The 20,463-nt window shown below is 41.2% G+C and overlaps 1 protein-coding gene across 2 annotated transcripts in view; it reads right to left on the bottom strand.

The window, feature by feature from the left end:
• LOC105146616 (roundabout homolog 2) overlaps positions 1 to 20,463 on the bottom strand; it is a 132,412-nt gene that overhangs the window by 8,590 nt on the left and 103,359 nt on the right. For both annotated transcript variants that reach the window (XM_087404566.1, XM_011056998.2), the window contains 8 exons: positions 13,613 to 13,766; positions 8,742 to 8,872; positions 6,879 to 7,145; positions 5,534 to 5,814; positions 3,802 to 4,314; positions 2,771 to 3,001; positions 2,032 to 2,370; positions 134 to 1,949 (listed from right to left, as the gene is read on the bottom strand). In XM_087404566.1, the coding sequence (XP_087260692.1) occupies positions 134 to 1,949; positions 2,032 to 2,370; positions 2,771 to 3,001; positions 3,802 to 4,314; positions 5,534 to 5,814; positions 6,879 to 7,145; positions 8,742 to 8,872; positions 13,613 to 13,766 (3,732 nt within the window). The remainder of the gene's footprint in view (positions 1 to 133; positions 1,950 to 2,031; positions 2,371 to 2,770; positions 3,002 to 3,801; positions 4,315 to 5,533; positions 5,815 to 6,878; positions 7,146 to 8,741; positions 8,873 to 13,612; positions 13,767 to 20,463) is intronic.

Raw genomic sequence — 20,463 nt, 5'->3', positions numbered from 1 at the left:
TTAAAAAGTAAAAACTTTTTTTAATTCTATTTTTTATACAAGAAATATAATATTAATCTAAAAAATAGAAATGATTAATAGTAACTGTTCGGTATTTCTTTTAGTGTTAAGTTTTCTTTTTCGAATAAATTACCTTTACTACGATGCCTCAGTCTCTCCTGTGAATTCGTACTTCCGCATTGCCTTTGGGGGATGCAGGAGTAATTGCTGTCGCTACTGTACGTAGGTGAGGACGTCCTGTTTCTTCTTCGCGGACTCCTATTATTCCTGCTTCGGGAACCCGTTCTGCTACTACTGTGACCGCATGCCGTACTATACTGCTGCGCGTTGTATTGCACGGTGTCGGCGTAGAGGCAGCTCGATTCCGAGCACGAGCAACATGCGTCCGAGTGCGTGTTGGAGTCGCATGACTTCCTGTCCCACTCGTCATTCTCGGGCTGATAGAGATTGTCATTGTGGAACATTTCGTCTCTGTGCCGATACAGCTCTTCGCTCATGGCGGACGGCGTCAGATGGGACTGTTGATTGTTGGAACGAGTAAACGCGGGATCGCCGCGCGCGCCGTAATCGTCTGGCAGACCGTTCTGGTGATGGCCATAAATCACGGAGCCACTTTCATATTCATTCTCCTGGTTCTTGTAATCGTAGTGATTGAAACCCTGCGGGAACGAGGGTAATGGTGGCGGATTAGTTTGCGGTGGCAGCGTCGTGTATCTGCCCTGCGGAACTTGAAGGTTGCCAGGCATCTGGAGAGCGCCGGTCTCCGAGTGCTGACTCTGTCCGCTACTACTCCAGGGTGTTGGCGACGGGCTGAAGCTATTGGTCACTCTGATAGGCGGAGTAGGTGGACTCTGTGGATTGCACGAACCGGCACCTGAGTTACCGCAGTGATCTAGATCGTTCTGGATGCTTCTCTTGCCGAGATGCGGACTGAACGGCACTTGTTGCTGTTGCTGTTGGTGCGAATGTTGCAACTGATGCTGCTGCTGCTGCTGTATCCGACCAGTGGCTACGGATGTGCCAAGAGGGGGTGGGTGTTCAGGCGGCGGCGGCAACATGTCGCACCAGTTAGGCATCGGCATACCGGTTTGTGGCGCGTCGCCTGCAGAGCCTGTTATTCTGTACTGTCTCCTTTGCATGTCCAGATTCTCGTCTGCGTAGGCGGCGTCCCCGCCGCTCATGTTGTCACTGCTTGGCGACACCGTAGACTTGTTGGGTTCCTGATTCGAGTCCAGGCTTGAATAATCCGGTTTCAGACACGAATCGCTGGAGTTTGACTTCTGGCAGCTGGTTTCGATCGAGTCTGAGTTACGGCTGCCCACACACAGGGTCGTGGTCGCGTATGGCTCCGGCGGCGGCGCTTGCATTTGCTTGCGTGTGTTGTAGAACGTCGTCAGATTTACTTCAGCGTATTCCGAGCCGGCCATGCCCATTATACCGGCCGCCAGCATGTGCTGATTATTAAGTAACTTGGTCTCACAATCCTTATCGTTGGCGGCCTGGAGAGTATTAGTTGGCCGCCAACCTCGTTCCAGCCAGAGCGTGTCTTTATTCAATTGACAGATATCGTTTGCGGTACCCACAGGTACATTTAAGTGACCCAGTTGCTTGCTCATCGCTTGCCTACGTCTCACGTACAGGGCGGCCAACAGCACGGCGATAATGGTGAATATCATCGTTATTATCAGCACAAGGAACCACGTTTCTCTGACAACGGACGCACCTCCATGGCTGGGATCGGTACGCGGCGGTAATTGCGTCAGCTGTCCTGGATCCATGTTTAACAGAGTCGGACTAGAAAAAGGACCCAGTCCAACCCGAGTTTGTCCAGCGACGCGAGCCGTGTATAAACCGCCAGTGGTCAGGCTGTTGATGATCACCGACGTGGTAGACGCGTTCAGGGACATTTGCCCCAGAATCTTATTGCTGCTGTTGCTCTTGATCTGAATCTATCGAACGGATACGAATTGGCAGTGAGATATAGAGAGATATATTCTTATACTATTAGGGAAGACTAACGGCGACCTTTACCTTGTAACCAATCAATTGGCCATTCTGAGTGTTCTTTGGTGGTGGTGACCATCGAACGAAAGCCGAGGTCATATTTATCATCCCCACATGGACATTCTCGGGAGCGCCCGAGGGCATGTCCTCCAATGTGGTGACCAGCTTCACGTTGCTCGGTCGACCTTCGATTATCTTGTAGAAGGGGACCAGGAAGAATTCGTAACGCGTATACTTTTTTAGATTAGTCAGCACGTAACTGGTAGCGCCAGCGTTGAGCACCGTAACCATCTGATATTCTGGTTTCTCGGAAACCTCGCGATATCGTATATAAAGACCTTCCACTAAATCTGCTGCGCCAAGAATCTAAAATTCAAATTCTAGTATGTTATTCTAATCCTTTGTTGTTATTTTAATGTTTTCCAATTCCAATATCCAACACTGCAGAGTATCTCAAATACCGAGAGAGATTTACTGAAAAATTTTTTTGTTAAAAAAATTGAACAAAAGCTGATAGCTCTCATCTATATTTTTATTTCTAATACAAATACAAATAAAGTCTGGATAAATTAAATCTTTGCTGAAGTGGATGCATTTGATATAAACAAGTATCTTTTTAAAATAAACAAACAAACGTTATTTCTGTACTGTTAAAAACATGTATTTTTGAAAATTTTCAAGTTAGCATCTGCCACCAAGTTCCGCACGTTTGTTATGCTAAATCGATACCGGCAAAACATCGCGTATAATGTTGCCTGATACTTACGTCCCACATGATCTTCACGCTGGTACTGGTCAACGGTTGTACCTCTTTGAGATGTAAAATCTCGCTGTTCAGCCGATCCCTGGCGCGAGTCAGTTCCACTTGCGGTACCGTATGCTGATTTACGTTAGTAGTTTGTACGACGTCCGACAGTGGTCCAGGCAAGGAGAGCCCCTGGCTATTTTCCGCTCGTACTAGGAAAACGTAATTGGTCTCCGGCCTTAAATCTGTCACCTGTTGATGGATAAAACAGAAAACCAGATTCGTTAGTTTGACAAATAAATAAAAAAAAATAAATGTTATGTATACACACACGTATAGTCCATGTATGTTGTTTCCTGCTTGTAAACTAGTTTTAGTAAACTAGAATTACAACCGCTGATGCTATTTTGATTCCGCTAATCATATTAAAAAAAATTTTTTTTTTTGTTAAAGTATTAAACATTGAAAATATGAATATAATACTAAATAATTCTAACAATACAAATAATATTAAAATAATTTTTCACTAACCAAAAACAAAAATAGAACATTACTAAATTGGCACTTTCGGCAGTTGTAGCAGAATATCATCGGCGATTAACTACTAAACGTTTACTTTTTTTATACTGCGGTATTTGTTCTCTGAATACATTCTTGAAGGGCTGGTTAAAACCTTATATTGCGCGAAAACGACATTTGAAGTATATTGCGTCTGTTTGATACAGGATATTAAAGTCTCTTACGTAGACAGCCATTACTTTGTGGCATTAGGCTTCTTGGGCTCTTTATTAAAACGTAGTTCCAACACGAAACTTTGATATTGGATTTTTCAACAGTAAGCGACTTAGGTTTATCAGTCCGTTACCTAACACCGTAATGTCGCGAACTGTCCTCGCCAGTAGCAGCAGCACGCGTTCTAAACTTTCAAAAAACAATGCACAAAGGAAGGGAAACTGAAAATGCCTACTTGAGAAGATCGTTGAAACTCGAGGCAGGATATAAGCGCTGGGGAAAAGAGGTCAAGTATCATCGCCGATTCTCGATTCGCTCACCGTGTAGATGTCGTCGAGAACACCCGTGGCCGCCACCACCCAGCCGGTGTTCAGGTTACTGCTGTAGTACTCAATGTTGTAGCCAATGATCTTGCTTTGACCCTCATGACCCGGGCTCCACGTCAGGGTGACGGAGTTGCTAGTAGCGTTTACTATCCGCGGCTTACTCGGATTCTGCGGCAACGCCGACACGTCAGGCGTCCGATGGAAGCTGGCACCGGTGCTGATGGTCAGGTACGCCGACCAGGAGGTGTTGCCGGACTCCGACGAGGCGATACAGGTGTATAGGCCGGAATCATTGGCATGCAGGTCGTCGATGAACAGCGTGCCGTTGATGGCCATCGTGATGCGGCCGCCCGGTCGCACGAGTACACCTTCCTTGTGCCAGTGAACCCGCGGCGTGGGTGTACCGACCGCACGACACGGCAACGAGGCGACACTCTTCAGCGGCAGGGTCTGATTCGCCGGGCCCAGCTCGATTATGGGTGGTGGAGTCTCCTCGACGGACGTCACCTATTTCGCCGACAACGATTTTACCTATCTACGGATCTCATTCAGTGGAGAAGAAAGTTGGCTGGCTAAATGCCATGCTCTGTCTTTCCTTTAATTCTAGGATATGGGACCAGAACGAGTCCAGAGTTCGTAAGACTTACTTTAATATACTTTAATAAATAAGATTGAAGAGATATATTCCGAGTAAAATTTGTTTTAATACTCTCTAAATTCTTTGAAGTAAGATTTCACTCTTTTGGAATAAAATGTATTCCAAAGAATTTAGAGAGTAACAAGACAAATTTTATTCGGAATATATTTGTTCGAACAAATGAAAGATTAAAAAGATTCTTTAAGTAAACATTAATAAAAAAAGGAAAACGAAAAGCTATTAAGAATCAGCGCTTTAAGTGATGCGCTTAAATATATACCTTCAATCTTTCCAAGAAAAGTGGCTACATAAATAATTCGATCCATAATTCGATTGGAATCTTAATATTTTAGTTTGGAACTTTGTTGACTTCACACCTTTTTTTGCTGTAATATCTAGAATATGAATTACGTGCTGGCCATCCATGATACTTGGGCTACTGAATTGAACGAATATTCAATCTAACGTTCTTTCGAATACGTCGTTGGAAATATGTTAAAAAAAAAAAATTCAAAAGTTTCCTTTCTACACTACACCTTTCAACTTTGATCCGTTGCGAACGAATAAGTTATGGAGTTTTCATTCGCTAAAGTAGATTCGCCGTAATGCTCCCTACATGTAGATAAGAATTTTATTCCAGAATGTGGGGCAACTCCCCTCAGGCTAGGACTGTGGTACCACAGTGCACCAGCCGGAATGGTAATTTTGCACTCATCCGGAAGGGAACGAAGAGGAGAGGAGGGGATGATATAAATATGTATCGAGAAAATGAACCACTTAATGTGCGCGCTCGCCTCTCTCTCTCTCTCTCTCTCTCTCACTCGGACAGATTTATCTTGCCCGTATATTTCAAACTGTTGCGCGTCTGTTTAGCACGCGACTTTCGTTGTCCTACGTGCGGATGCGCATCACGCGTGATTATCGTCAGTTTGCAACTACTAACTTGTACCATTGTAGCATGAAAAAAAAAAAAAAAAAAAAGAGAGAAAAGTCATAGCGTTCGTGACGGAGAAGATTCTCAGGATCGTAGGCGACTGTCGAGCATGGGGTTGAACTACCGTCGAGACGTGGATTACAAGGCTTACGTACCTGAAGAAATACGGTGGCGGTGCTGGCGCCAGCCTGACTAATGGCGCTGCACACGTAGTGGCCCTCGTCCTTCCTGACGGCGCCCTTGATACTCAGACTTCCGTCTTCCGTGACGGTGTAGTGGCTTTGATACGTGTGGTCGGGGAACATTAGTTCCTGAGAACCTTCCCGGGTCCAAAATATCGACGGCTTCGGAGCACCCCGCGCGGCGCATGAGAAAGTGACGTCGGTGCCGGCGTTTACCGTCTCGTCCTTGGGGAAGTTTGTGAATACCGGCCTCGCTGTGACAAACAGTTATATTTGAACACGTCTCCTCGTCGTATAATTTAGCAATAGTTTCGATTAATCCTTGATAACCACGGCCTAATATTTTTAAACTTTATTTTCAAGTACATAAAATGAAAATTTATGACATGTCATATAATCTTTTTAATTAAATTTTTATTAATCAATTGAGAACTTTGAAAGATTTCAAAATAGCCTTTTCAACGATAAAAATATCGAACCTTCTGCATCCTTTTCCGTTTTAATTATTTAAAGCTAATGTGAAATTAATCAGTTTGAGCTAAATTTATAGTGAATTTTTCAAATAAAAAATCTCTGTTTTTTTGTGAGAAATAACAGAGTTATAGATTTTAAGTTTCTCGCTTGAATAAAATAGATAAAATTGTTGTATAGGAAATAAAGGTCGTAAACGGTCAAGCTGCTCTTTAATCTTTAAATAATTCGGAGCGAATTTATACACTACATACCTAATTCTTCGCAAACTGTTCATCAAATTTGCAAGATTGTAGTATATAAATTCACATTGAATTATTTAAGCACAAAATTAAAGACCCAACATAATTATTTAGGACCTTTACTTCTTATTTGTTGCGTATTCACATTATGGTCTCAAAAGATACTTTATTTGAAAAGGATAAATTTAGGAAAAAGAGAAAATTTGTATATATGATCGACGCTATTATGTTCCCGCATACATGTCTGTTCAGAATTCATCTTGCTCGCTTGAGCGTAAAGTTTAGGCTGTCCGACTATAATACCGTGTCCATCGTATGATCGTACCCTCCTATCTCGTACATTCCGGGCTACTCAACAATATGTTCGAATTTTCCAAGCCGCAGATTCGATTTCGCCGTCGAAGCCAGGCGCAAAAGTCGACATCCGACAGGATGCACATTGCGGGGCTTGATATGCGGTGATAATGCGCGTCTGCCCTCCTCTCTGGCACCCCCTTCACTCGTCATGATAATCGTACACCGAGCGCGTAATTAATTTCACGGTCGAGCGGATCCTCGAGGGCAGGGAGGACGGGGCAAGTGACAGAGGGAGGATTAGTACTCACAGTGCACGGTAAGAGTGGCGCTCGCTGATATCGCACCGACGCCGTTCTCCGCGTCGCAGATGTACGTCCCCTGGTCTTGGGGGTTCACCCGCTCGATGTGTAAACTTTTGTCATTGAGAATGTGCGCCCGGCCTATCGGCATCTTGCCGTCGTTTCGACGCCACAAGATCTCCGGCTCCGGGTCGCCGCCCACCCTGCAGGCGAACTCCGCCGTCTGTTCCGCGAGGATCGTCTGGTTTGACGGCATGGCCAGGAAGTACGGCTTCACTGTGAAGACAGAGCGAGGATTTGGTTGGAAAATCCCGATAGCGCCGGAAGGGATGGAAAGGGTTTTGGTCTATATTCCGAATTACGATCCGCGGCTTTTCATCGGATTCTGAATGGTTCCGTGGTCACAAATTGACACGCGGACGTTATTTATTTAATGCAGTTTGGTTATCGCGATTGATCAGTTGGTTCGAAAGAACAAATAACATTTTAGTAATAAATCATAAGTAGACGAATGCATTAAAGCGTTGCATTAATAATGACGTTATGAATACATAATGCTGCTCTGAATTAAAAGATCATCGATGACAGTTTCATTTCGTTCATTTTCAATATGCACGAAATTGAACTGTCTACCAAATTAGAGCAATATTGAAAAGACGATAAAGCTGGAACAAAATGGAACGCAAGAGCGACAATTAATTATGTCATACAATGGTTGTAAATTGTTAAAATGATTGACGATGTCATCGGGCAAAATGTAAAGCAATACTTTAATCACCAGTTCTCTCTGGAATATTTTATCCGAATTTGAGACTTAACACAATCATGCTACGCGAGATGAAAAGTACTTATCGGACAATCAGGATTAGCGTTAAGTGTGCAGCGCTAAACCGAGTTAAGCTCGATGGTGTCTACGAATCCGTGTTTGGCCTCTTAGTCTTAATCGCAAGGGGATGCGGGGAGGGAAATAGGATATGTTCGTGTTACGAGCTTTTGGTAAGGTTTAAGCCAGTAGCACATTCAAAAATGTAAGCGACAGACAAGAGAAGCATAAGCAAATCATTTTTTATTTTCTATTAACCATATTATTGTCTTACGTTTTAATTTAATTTAATTTAATTTAGTATATATATGATATATATAGTAATTCAAGATTGAATTATTTAAGCAATAAAGATCCAGCGACCGTTATAGGCATTTTAATTTCTAGTATTAATTAAATTTATTCGTGCATCAATTACAAAATAAAAATAAGAACAGGAGATTACAGAGTTAAGCGAGAAAAGTTCTCTACTATAATTGGCCAATTTTTTTATTGCTTATGTTTTGGTTTTCTGTGTGCTATGGGCTTTAAACTAGAAGTACATAGATTAACGTAAGCAAATTAACATTTTTTATTTGCTACTGCTTACACAGAAAAATAGTAATGACTTGTTTCAAGTATTTTAAAAGTTCATATATCATTGCAAGCATCAAATTTATTCAACAAAATTTTCCGAATTTTAATACATAAGTTTAATACTTTTTTAATCAAGATTATTAAATTAAAATAAATTTAATTGCTTATCATACAAAGTCGTTTCTTCGATAAAATTTCATAATTCTTCCAAGGAAAAGAAATCCCTGAGTATATAATGAGTATTTCTAAAATTTATAACAAATATTATTATCAAGAAAATATTCTTTGTTAAAAATAATCTCGTTACTTAAAAGAAAAAAGTAAATTAAGTGATCATTTTTCTAAATAAAATTTTTCTATGTGTAGTACGTACCTACATTATTGTTTTACGTTCTCTATTGCAATTGGCCAACTTACTTATTATTTATGTTTTACTGTTTTATGTTTTTCCGTGTATCTATCATGATTCTTACCATGAACCGTGAGGACCGCTACCGCAGACTCCTTAGTGCCAACCATGTTTTCAGCGATGCATTGGTATTTGCCCTGATCGGCTGGCCTCACGTCAGATATCATTAGGTTACCCCCGTCCACGAGGGTTATCCTGAAACGGCCGATGAACGATTAATCAAGACGCGCGACGTTTCCCATTCGATAAGAGCGGCGGCGACGAAAATTACGACGATTAATTTCCGTCTGCCGAGATCGACCGCGTCTTTAAGCGCCGCGAGCATCGTCGGGGAGAAGACGTAAATGGTCCAGTAATGTTCCCTATACTTCATGTTATCACGTAATACATATATTTATTATCGTAATACATTATTATCGTATTATGTTACCCAAGTTTCGTAACTTGAGACTAGGCGAGGGTGAAAGATCGTTTTTCGCGCAAACTGTCGCGAGACAATTTCGTGCACTCCCCTCCCCCCGTATGTTTAATCGTTCCGTTCCAGGAGACGTAGTTTGTCTTACCCGGCTCGGTTTCCTTCACCAGAGGAGAGAGGAAACTTTCGAGAGAACGACGGGTTTTCGTACGCGCGCCCTTTACCACCCCCTTTCCTTTCTTCTCCTCATCGTCCTGATATTATTTATGCGAGGGAATAAGGCGCGCGAAGGTGCGTACTCAAGACTGCGTACTTGACATTCCCAAGCCGTCCTTACCCGAGGGATCGACTCTTCCCCGCGTCGGCGGTCGCGAGATTAAACGGCCGTCTCGTTGAGGGGTGAGGGAGGGGGGGGGGGGTGCACATGCACAATATGCCGCGTATGGAGAACGATGTTCGCGACGACGCGAATCGATCGATAGCTCTCGATCGCGCTCTCTAATTTATAGTGTCAATTAATTTTCGCGTCGGTGGTGCTCGATTACCTCTTCCCTCCCTTTCTCTCCAGCTCTCCCCCTTAACCTCCTCCCTCCTCCCTCCTCCCTCCCCCTCTTCACCACGCTACCATTCTTCCATCGCTCTCCGTGTCCCGTTTTATCAGGTTCCGCGCGCTTCGATGAGAGAGGAGAGTGAAGAGAGCGGTGAAGAGAAGCGCGGTCTCGACGTTCCGATACGGCCGGATTTAATTCCTATCGGTTGTCCTAATTTATCGCGGCTTCGGGCTTCCATCGGTAAATCCGGCGTGGGGACGGATGGCGGTGATAGAGGAGGAGAAACAAGGGGAGAATAGGGGGGAGGAGACCAGAGGGGGAGGGAGGCTTCCGCGGGCCGCCGCAACGGAGGAGAGTACCCTATTGATCGAGACGAAGGAGAGGAAAATAGCCGTCGAAACGAGCGAGCGAGTGAACGGAGCGCGTGCGAATTTCGCTTAGTTTCGTTTCGTTTTCGAGGCGCGAGAGACCTCATCGGGGGGGGGGGGGGGGGAAATGTCTCCATTTCTCGCCTTCCGTCGAGACTTTGCGCCTCACACCCTCTTTGGAAATCCGAAAGGAACGGAGGGTAAAAAAAGGAAAATCGTATGTCACGTGCCCTCGGGTGCCGGGTCAAAACGTGATATCGCGTCCCATAGAGGACGGAAATCCATAAAAGAAAGAAGAAGGAATGTGCCAGGTCCCTAAGAGCGTTAAGCCAACGTATACAATACGGTTGTAAGCGACGGTGTAAATGGAAGTAATTACACACAAGATAGAAAAATCTAACCGTACAGAGATATAGTCCATATGACGGTATGACGGTATGACGGAGATATAGTCCGGAACGACGGGGAATAAAATAATGGTAATCGTGGCAGAATTAATTAATTAGTAATTTATTAAGTCGATAAATTATATTCGACCTTTTATCTCGCTCTCGCGTTGCAACATCGTGGATAAATTTCTCCTTAATCTCCGCAGCCGTGATTTTTTTTTTTCATCGTTCACTCGAAAACTTTGATAATAAGAATCTTTTTTTTTTTACAGCTCACGTGACGAAATGACGGGCAATAAAAATCGTAATCATGGCAGAGAGCAAATCAATTAATAATTTATTAAGTCGATAAATTATAACTCAACTTTCTTACCCCGCTCTCGCGCTGCAACACCGCGGATAAATTTCTCCTTAATCCCCAGCCGTGTTTTTTTTCATCATGCATTCGAAAACTTTCGTAATAAGAATTTTTTTTTTTCTTATCTCCGATGGAGTTTCACCGATCGGAATAAGGGAGATCGTGAGGGTTTACCGACATTTCTCCTGAGAAAGAGAGAGAAAGAACGAGGGGAAAAGGACGGGATCGCGGTGCGAAAAAACTAAGAGGCGTTCAGCGCCCCATGAAAGTTTGATCGAGTCGATCCACGGGGATTCGGGGGAGAAAAAAAATCACCCGTTCCCGAGATACGAATGGCAGACGGAGGAGCGCGGAAGTGTGCTGGGTCGTTACAACGAGGTAGCTCGCGCAAGCGTACGCTTAAAAGCTTGATCCTAGAGGAAGAGAGAACGAGAGAGAGAGAAAGAGAGAGACGAAAAGGAAGAGGGCAAGGAAGAGGGAGGAAGGGTAAATTCGTACCCCGCTGAATTTATGCGCCGATTCCTGCACAGAGGCAAGTTGCGGGTCTCCCCTGTTTCTCGTTCGGCTATAACACGCTTTCGGCTATAACGTAATCGTCAAGACGTAGGTAAATACGGTGCATACCTTCCCGATTACATACTTTGTTATATGTCAAATATCATTGCGTGATTTATTATTAAACCGATAAGCCTCAGTGGGAAATTTTATTGACACATCGCGGTATGGATTTACTTCCGATTGATGAAAATATCAGTGACGGCGTTAAATGCAGAGATATTCAATGCGTCATCGAGCACCGCGAATAGAAATGGATGATGTTTAAATCTGAGCCGATAAATGGACGTGTTTAATTTAATCCGTCATCTCTTTTTCAACTTTAATTGTAAAATGGCTTATAATAGAGAGGCTATAATAAGTTTAATCTTAACGAAGAACATTAGCTATGTAATATGATATTTTAATATAAAATTGATTGAGGTGTCATGTATCGAAATGAATCTTCAATTCATCTTCATGAAGAATTTATTTCTACGAGCGATACTTATAGTCTGTTTTTACTTTAAGACCTTAAATAATATCTTAAGATGCTGAATTCTCTAATTGACTTATGACATCTTCAAACTATACTTAAGACAAATATTGTATAATCTCAAATATAAGAATCAACTATGAATACCAGTCTTAAGGGAATCCTAAAGTCATCTGTTTTACCGATCATTTTTTGAATAAGTATTTTTTTTAACTGTTTATACATACTGTTTATAAATAGATTAATATACATTTATAACAGATTTAAAAATCTTTTTTCACAATTAAAATATGAACTGCTATAGCAACGATCATACTTGATCGATGTCAATAATACAGTCTTTTTAACTCCAAACTCAGTTTTTTACATTATTATTCATCTTTTGCGAGATCTGATACCTACTACTAGACATACTATAATTACTGCTCTGTTTTACTCCTCACACCAATTTTATTCGTAGCATATAAATGAAATTTTCAGATTACCTCTTCCTCTTATAGATAGTCTCTTTCTAAGCACACCTTCTCTCTAAATACATTTCTACAAGCATAGTAATGTTCTTTCATGTAATTTCTAGTGTAATATAAACTTATTTCAAATGCACAAAGTCTAAAACTCTTATATACAACACATATTATTACGAGTCGACTATAGAAGTTGATGACATTTACAATTTTTCAATTTCCTTTCGTTTTTTCATACGAAATTCTTGCCTGCGGACTGTGTGTTTTGTCTATACTTTAATCGTGGAGGATTTTGAAATCTGGTGTAAATGCAATAAAAAGATTGGAGGATTTGAAAATTAATTACATTTGATCGGTAAAACAGGAACAATCCCAGCATCCCCTTAAAACCGGGACTTCGAAAAAGCACAGGCAAATGCGAGATAACCGTCCGTATTTGCGTTAGCGGCGGCGTTTGATACGATATTTTTTGTTCTGGCGACGTCCCTTTTACCCCGGCGCGTCGCTGTTAGAATTAAGTTAATCCGGAGTTCCGTCCGTCCCTTTCTCTCTGCTGCCTCCACCCCCTCACATCTATAAAAGTAGATTTCCCGGCCGTAATCCCGCGAGCGTAAAAGTTGCTCTTACTGCCGCGACATTATTGCGTATGGAGACACACAACGCAAAATTCCCATATAAAGGCGCTCTATCCTATATATGGTGGCGCGACGTTACAATTTAATCGGGAATGGGCGGGTTTGAAGCGGATGCGACGGCGGGTGCGTTCGCGCTTTTAAAGGTTCCGCAAATTGCGAACGGAAGGGGTATATTTATTATTGTTTTATCATTCATTCGAAACAAAATCAAATTAATCGCTGTATAACTGCGGAGTAACGAGGCGCATTGAAACACTCGGTGCTTATTTTCAAATTTATTTTGGATTTAATTACTGTTATTTACCTGCTTATGTGTTTATTACAGCGGTCGCGCGTCCCCGTTCAGTTTATTTAGTAACATTGCAACATTCGGTGTAACCATCTAAAGTGAACGTTTGTCTTGTCCGCTTAATGCCAACGAGTCAGACGACAATCGAACAAAGGCAGGAAGAAGTAAAGGAACCTCGCGGCTTAAAGTCATTTTCAAGCAGCCGGCAGCTGCTGCTGCAACTCGCCGAGTCCATGTCCACCAGCAATGGGTCCCCAAGTTCCAAAAAGAGGGGAAAGGGACCTCGCCGGTCCGCCGGCAAAATAGTCAACCCCGCATTTAATCATTACGCTTTTTCGCTGCGCGTCGGGCGTGCAATTTCGTTGCGTTTTCGGCCGTCGCGGTGTGTCGAGCGAAATTCAAAGGGACGGGACCGCGGGTCACAAAGAAAGCTCACCGTTTTGTCGCTTCCAGGTCTATTATGTGACCGTTCCTCTTCCAATGGAGGGTTGGCTCCGGATGGCCGCGAGGCGGTCCGCACTCCAGCAAAGCCGTCTCCCCGGCGGCGACCCTCGTGTTCTGTGGCTCCGCGCGAAACTCATCCCGCAGCACTGCAACAGACAACAACCCGTCACGATGATGCACCGCTGCATTACAAAAGACACTACGTTGCCAGTTGTCTGTCTGGGGCGAGGACAATACTTCCGCGCGCGCAACTGGGACAACAGGAAGCGAGAGAACGTTTGATCTTTTTTGTTTCTCTTCTTCCTCTTTTTTTTTTTTTTTTTAAGGAATGAAAATAGGGCGTTTTTACACTTATATTTTTTTTCATCCTTTATTAACGACGTCATTTTATCGAATCATTCTGATATCGACTTACTCACTGAGAGTGCCATAACTACGTTCAGTTTGAAGCGCGCTCTGAAGTTTTAACAAGCTTTCACAAAAGTCATCCGATTTTTCGCTCGTGTACCGAGGGAGTGTGGAACTAGGACAAACTAAAATGAATTTCAAATACCCGCGACGGGTTTGGGAACACCGAAAAAAAAAAAAAGAAAAAAAAAACAGATTGTTCTTGGATGACCAAAGCGTCTCGTTATTCTAGTAGGGTTTCATGTGTGAATAATTTTTTTGCTAAAATTGCAGCACCGTAATATTGGCTTTATTCGATAACGTGTTTGTTTACGTTTCCATTTTTCTCGGAAAGATCTCTCAATATTTCACTAAAATTACTTGAAAAGTATTCAGATAAGGAAAACTCAAACAGCAGCTATTTCCAAAGGAGAATATTTCCGGGATACCCATGCGTCTTTAGAAATTTGTGTATGAAAAGAACTAGATGCCCTATTCGGTCTTTGTAAGAATGCAAAGAGGAGGGCGGAGAATAAGCGATATATATTTATATAAATGTGAAAATATTTAAAGGTTGACATTATTCCTCCGTTAACGGGAGAATTTTAAATCGGGTCGCCTCGGGAATAGATTAAGGCTTATATTTGAATGATAGATCAAAAGTTACGAAATTGTGCGATATGTAGGAAACGGAGATGCATACCATCGGATGCATTACCGGGTTAAGCGTGGAATGACTATGGAATGAGTATATATACGGGAAACACGCAGCGCGAGCACGAAGCCCGCCGCGTGCCAGCCTGGGAGCTACGAATTGAAATTTGAGACAAACGGAGGGAAAGAGGACGAAAGAGGGAGAGTCAAATGAAGGAAGGGTGAGAGGAGGGGGAGGGAGGGAGGGGGGAGAAGGAAGAGAAAGAGCTCCTGACAGAAGAAAGGTCGCTTTCATAGACGGTAAGGACGGTTTGAAAAACGTGGGTCGCTATCTCGGGTCCAGAGACCCCTAACGATTCCGACGGTAAATCAAATGTAACGCAATTTCTCAGAAAACGAGGAGAGGGAGATAAAGGGATCGGCTTCATCGTCCTCAAGTCGCCCCGGTCCTGGGTCCAGCTTTCAACCCCTTTTGCCGTGTCGCAGTGGCACTCTGTAAACTTTCCCCGGGAATGACGTACGCGGGAGGTCGGGACCACCCTCATCCCTCCTCTTTCTACGTACTTCGCTCACCCAATCCTCCGCGGTTGCCTGTGTACCTTATACGGTATATATACCGAATTTACGTGAATCCCATAGGCTACGTGCGCGCACGCGGCAACGTGAAAAATGAGGATTGCGCTGCCGTGGGCCAGGTATACGTCACGTAAATAGGTACATGGTGCATACGGAATCAGGATCAGGATCGGGATCAGGCGCGCTCTTTATAGCCTGGGGTTTCCGGATTATTCGAGACTCCTACTGTCTCAATCTAAAAGGATATATAAGATAACAGTGGATAAATGCGCATACGAAATAGGAGCGTAAAACGGATTTCTAAAATCGATTACGGCAATTACGAGACACTTTTATTTTTAACTCTTAGTACACGGTGATTTTCCAGTAATTTACTACACACGATGGATCATTCATATTCCGTGATTAATTTTTATTATATTAAATATACAAAAATTATTGAGTAATTCTTGCATGTACTTTAACATCTTTAAAAAGTACTTATAAGATTGTGTATTTAAAAAAATTATATATAAATGTTGTAATTAATTATTTTATGCTTCTATTATAGTTTTTCGAAGAAAAGAAGTGTGCAGGATATGAATAATCCAATTGTGTGTAGTGAGGGTTAATTATACATGACATGAGAGAAAAATATCGAAGTATTGTGAAGCAAATATTGTTTACATTTTCTTCGATATTTATTAGTTATAACAGAATTTGATTGCGATGGTGTATATATTTCTGTGAAATATATTTCATTAATTGTAAAAATATAAAATATTATAGATGGCTTATTTGCTAAAAATGAAATTTTATATTTTGCCGTATTTAAACAAATATTTATTTCAATGAAATAAATATATTTCACACAAATAAATTTTATGTATCTTTTTCTCGGTGTAATAACATTCCAATATTATTTCATCGTATATTTAACGTTCTTAAAACTATTAATTTCTATTAGTCTATTCCATTTTTATTGATAAATATCGCGTATTTATTATTGCCAGGAGACACGATAGTGCCAAGAGAATATTATAATGTTATAGAACATTAATATTTATGAACATTAACGCGAGAATAATCACCGGCAATATTTTTACATCTCGGCGATAAAAAAATGTGTGTTGTTGTAAAAAAAATGTGTATTATTGTTTTGTGTGAATATCATTTAATATAATTTTTTTAATAATTTAGACACGTCAAAAAAAAATTATCACAATTAAAAACAATTAGATTCTGCAAAACAAAATTTTGATTAAGAGTAATTTTTAAAGAATTGTAATAAAATTTAAAAATTTCAAAACGTAAATTAAAGTAAAAATTACATAATAGATGTGGCACGCCTAAACTATTCTTTAGAAACCTTCAAGTAGATGCAATTCCACTGGAAGCCCACAAGAAAGAAGCGTTACATTAATTAAAATATTTATTTAAAAAATACTAGTCATAATAAGTTATTTACTTTGTTTAATTTTTTTAAATTTATATTTTTTTTGTATAAGTTGTGATTAAATCTATGTTCATAATGTTCTCTAAATATCAATAAATTAAAAACAATCAATAATATATAATGTGTTATTAATGATAGTAATTTTAATTAAAGTATAAAACGCCTCTCAAGCGATTGTTTATATAAAAAATTAGACGAACTACTCTTGACCTAACTATTGTAGGATCACAAAATAAATGCGCTCATTTATCTACAAAAGTGAGGTGTAAATATGGACCATTGTTTTTATCAAACGGGAAAGAATATTGTGTTATTATGTTAATTATAGTGTATTACATTTATGTTGTTCTACTACATCAATTTTCCTGCCAAGTTTTTGTAATTTCCTGAAATAAGAAAACTAAATTAAATAATTACTGGTAAAAAACGATCATAATACAATTATTTACGGTATCATTTTAAATCTTTAGCGTAATATCTAGACTTATGTTATATGACATGTGCAGATTACAATATTACTGGAACCGTTGTATCACCGCCGATCACTGCTACTTTTTGCAACAGCGCATTTTACGGCGGTCATCGTCAGCCGGTCGGCGCGACGCGTGGTCGCCGAAGAAAATCTCAATCTCGTGCGTCGCGTATCTCGTTTACATTTACATAGAACGGGACTCGAATCGATAATGTGACACGGTCGGACGGTGCGCGCGCGAATGTCGCGACATTACACGGGCGTATCGGCGCCGCGGGTCTAAAATTAGACCGCGCGCTGGCAAAATTATCTGGTCGTTGATGTCTACTACGTATCTGCGCTTGCATTTACATATAGGAATGGCTCGGCGTTAAGGAGCGCTTTATTTATATCGCGAACGCCAAACCGCGCGCCTTCCCGACTGTCACGCGATCTCGCATGGCTCGGAGACGCGCGATCGGCTCGCGCTATCTAAAGATCCTTAAGTAAGAGACTGGATACCATTCTGTTTCGTTCCGCCATATTTGTCAGGACCTACTTAAAATAGAACGAGATGGATATCATGCATGAGATGGAACGAGATGTCCACGCATCTCGTTCTAGTAAGTTTTGAAAAATGTGCTGTATCAATCAGAAATCTAAACAATGTCCAATCTCCAACTTGAGGATATCTATCTCAAGCGATATCTAGAGATCCTCAAGACATTGGATATCGTTTAGATTTTGATTAGAGATCTTCAAGAGATTGGACACCATACATGGTTGGTCCACTGTTGTTTTTCAGAACCTGCTTGAAATGAAATGAGATAGATGCATGATTTATCTTATTCCATTTGAAGCAGTTCTTAAGAAAATATGGCAAACCAAACGTATCCAATCTCTTACTCGAGGATCTCTAGCGATACCCGACTAGTTGAGTGGCGTTTTTTGGTCCTGCGGAGTGAACAGCCCCACGATCGAGCACGAGCACGAGCACGAGCACGGGAATTAACTCGCGCTGGCTCGGAGCGCGATTTACTGATCGCGTCGAAAGGCTTCCCTCCGCGAGCGAGCCGCGTCTCCCTACGCGAGCGATCGATATCATCGCAGCACTCCCGGGCATCCCGCCGCCGAATCCCCGAGTGTGTTTTCTGTGCCAACGACCGCGCATAATCGATATTTCACAGTTCGAGCCGCAAAGAGGAAAAAAAAAGAGGGAAAAGAGAAATCATTTTATCGGTCGCGTCGGAAGCGCCGTTCCTACAATCGGCATGAACGGCCGCGACCATATATCCCGGCGTCGCGGATCGTTAGCCGCCGTAAACCACACACGCACGTTGTTACGTCTGGTACACGTGCGCGCAGACACCGGAATACACGCGCATACACGGGGGCTCACGCACATCGCCACTTCCCTTCCCGTGTAATGCCGTTAATTTGGTATTGTAGGCGATCGTGGCTAATGGTTTCCAGCCGGGGAGTATCGACCAAATTTCGATGACGCCGTATTATCGTCGTATTGAATGCGCTTTAATGAAGCGTGCATCCAGTCGAATAACGAATGTCTAACGACCCAGCCCAATTATGTGTTACAAGAAAATCGCAACATTGTCGCGTAACACGGGCGAGCGCGTCACTTTCGCCGAAATGTTTAGACGAGGCAAAACTTCGTTCTGGGGGTCGTTGGTCAGGAAGAAACGTGTCGCAAAACAAAGGGGCGAAACGACGAAACTTTGGCACTATTAGCGTCGACAAGATACGGGCTGTTCATGCGGTGTACACGAGTTCTCTATGGGAAATCAACGATCCTCTCTCGGGATTCTACTTGATTTAAACTTACGGGTTGACTTTTAATATTACTACAAATATTAGAGGATACGAATAAAACTTTTGCGAATTCTAACGTATGTATAGTCTTTACGTATTGTTTCATTCAATGTAAATGTATTAAAAATTGGATAAAACAAAAGGTTGTAAAAAAATGCGAACGATTAATTTTTTTTTTATTAAAATTGTATATTTCTATATTTGAATGAATTTATAATTTATATTGGAAATAGAATGTAAAGATAAAAACTTGGTTTATATCTATTCTAATATCTTCAATAATGTCTCATTTTTAATATAAAAATTCATAATAAATAAAACTTTCACGAGTCGCATATTCTCTGACTTTATATGGATCTTATTTTATTTAATATATGAATATGTTAAAAATAAATAAAAAATTACAATATAAATGCGGACAATGAATGTTTTCAAACAAAATTGACTTCGATATTTGAATGAATCTATTTCTGTTGAAAATAGAATGTGAAAAAAAAAATTTGTAATATTCTAATATTTCTTACAGTATCTCATTATTTTCAACATAAAAATTTATGATGAATAAAACTTTTGCAAGTCATAAGCGAACATTTTCTAGCTTTACACGAATTTTATTTCATGCAGTGTGAACGTATAAAAAATTTTATGTCAAAAGTTACAAAAAAATATGCAGACGATTAACGTTTTGTCAAATAAAAATTGTCTTTCGATATTTGAATCTATTCACATTGGAAATAAAATGTGAAGATAAAAATTTGGTTTGTAATGTCCTAATATCTCTTGTAACATCTCATGATTTTAAAAATTCATAATGAATAAAATTTTCACGAATCGTAAGCGTATATTCTCTAACTTTACACGAATTTTATTTTGCGCAATGTGAATATATTAAGAATTTGATGTCAAGTTTTGCAAAAAGAAAAAATTAACTTCTCCTCAAATAAAAATTATCTTTCGATATTTAGAAGACTCTATCCATATTAAAAATAAAATGTAAAGATAAAAATTTGGTTTGTAATATCTTAATACTTTATGATATGCCTCACTATTTTTAACACACAAAGCTTCATAATATCCTATTAAAACGTCATTTTATAAGGGAGCCATTTCGAAGAGCAGCTTCCCTCTTACTCGATCACCGAGTCCAATTAACTCGAGATTCGCGTCTCCGTTTGCGGTATCGACGATCGCACTCGTCAACGTCCGTCACGTCGCTTTCGGTCCCTCGTTCGCAGGATAATTCCAGTCGGGCAATTACTTAGTCGGCCATTCGTCGACGTTACGTTAAGCGCTCGAATGGACGTCGTCGTTCGACTCGTCTCTCTCTCTCTCTCTCTCTCTTACCCGCTCTCACGCTCTCATCCTCTCTCTAATCGAGCCTGAATGGCGGGCTCGAGATATCGCGCTAATAGTACCTAAAGCTCCTCACTTTCGTTAAAGTCTTTTGAACACGATGATTCCTGCCCGCCGGCGAAAGGCTACGTTTCCGCGTGTTTCTCCTCCTCTCTCTCTC

Source organism: Acromyrmex echinatior, chromosome 1 (assembly GCF_024713525.1).
Source record: "Acromyrmex echinatior isolate Ae372 chromosome 1, ASM2471352v2, whole genome shotgun sequence".
Lineage (NCBI taxonomy): Eukaryota > Metazoa > Arthropoda > Insecta > Hymenoptera > Formicidae > Acromyrmex > Acromyrmex echinatior.
Note: the sequence above shows the minus strand (reverse complement) of the source record. Positions and strands in the feature narration are given on the sequence as shown.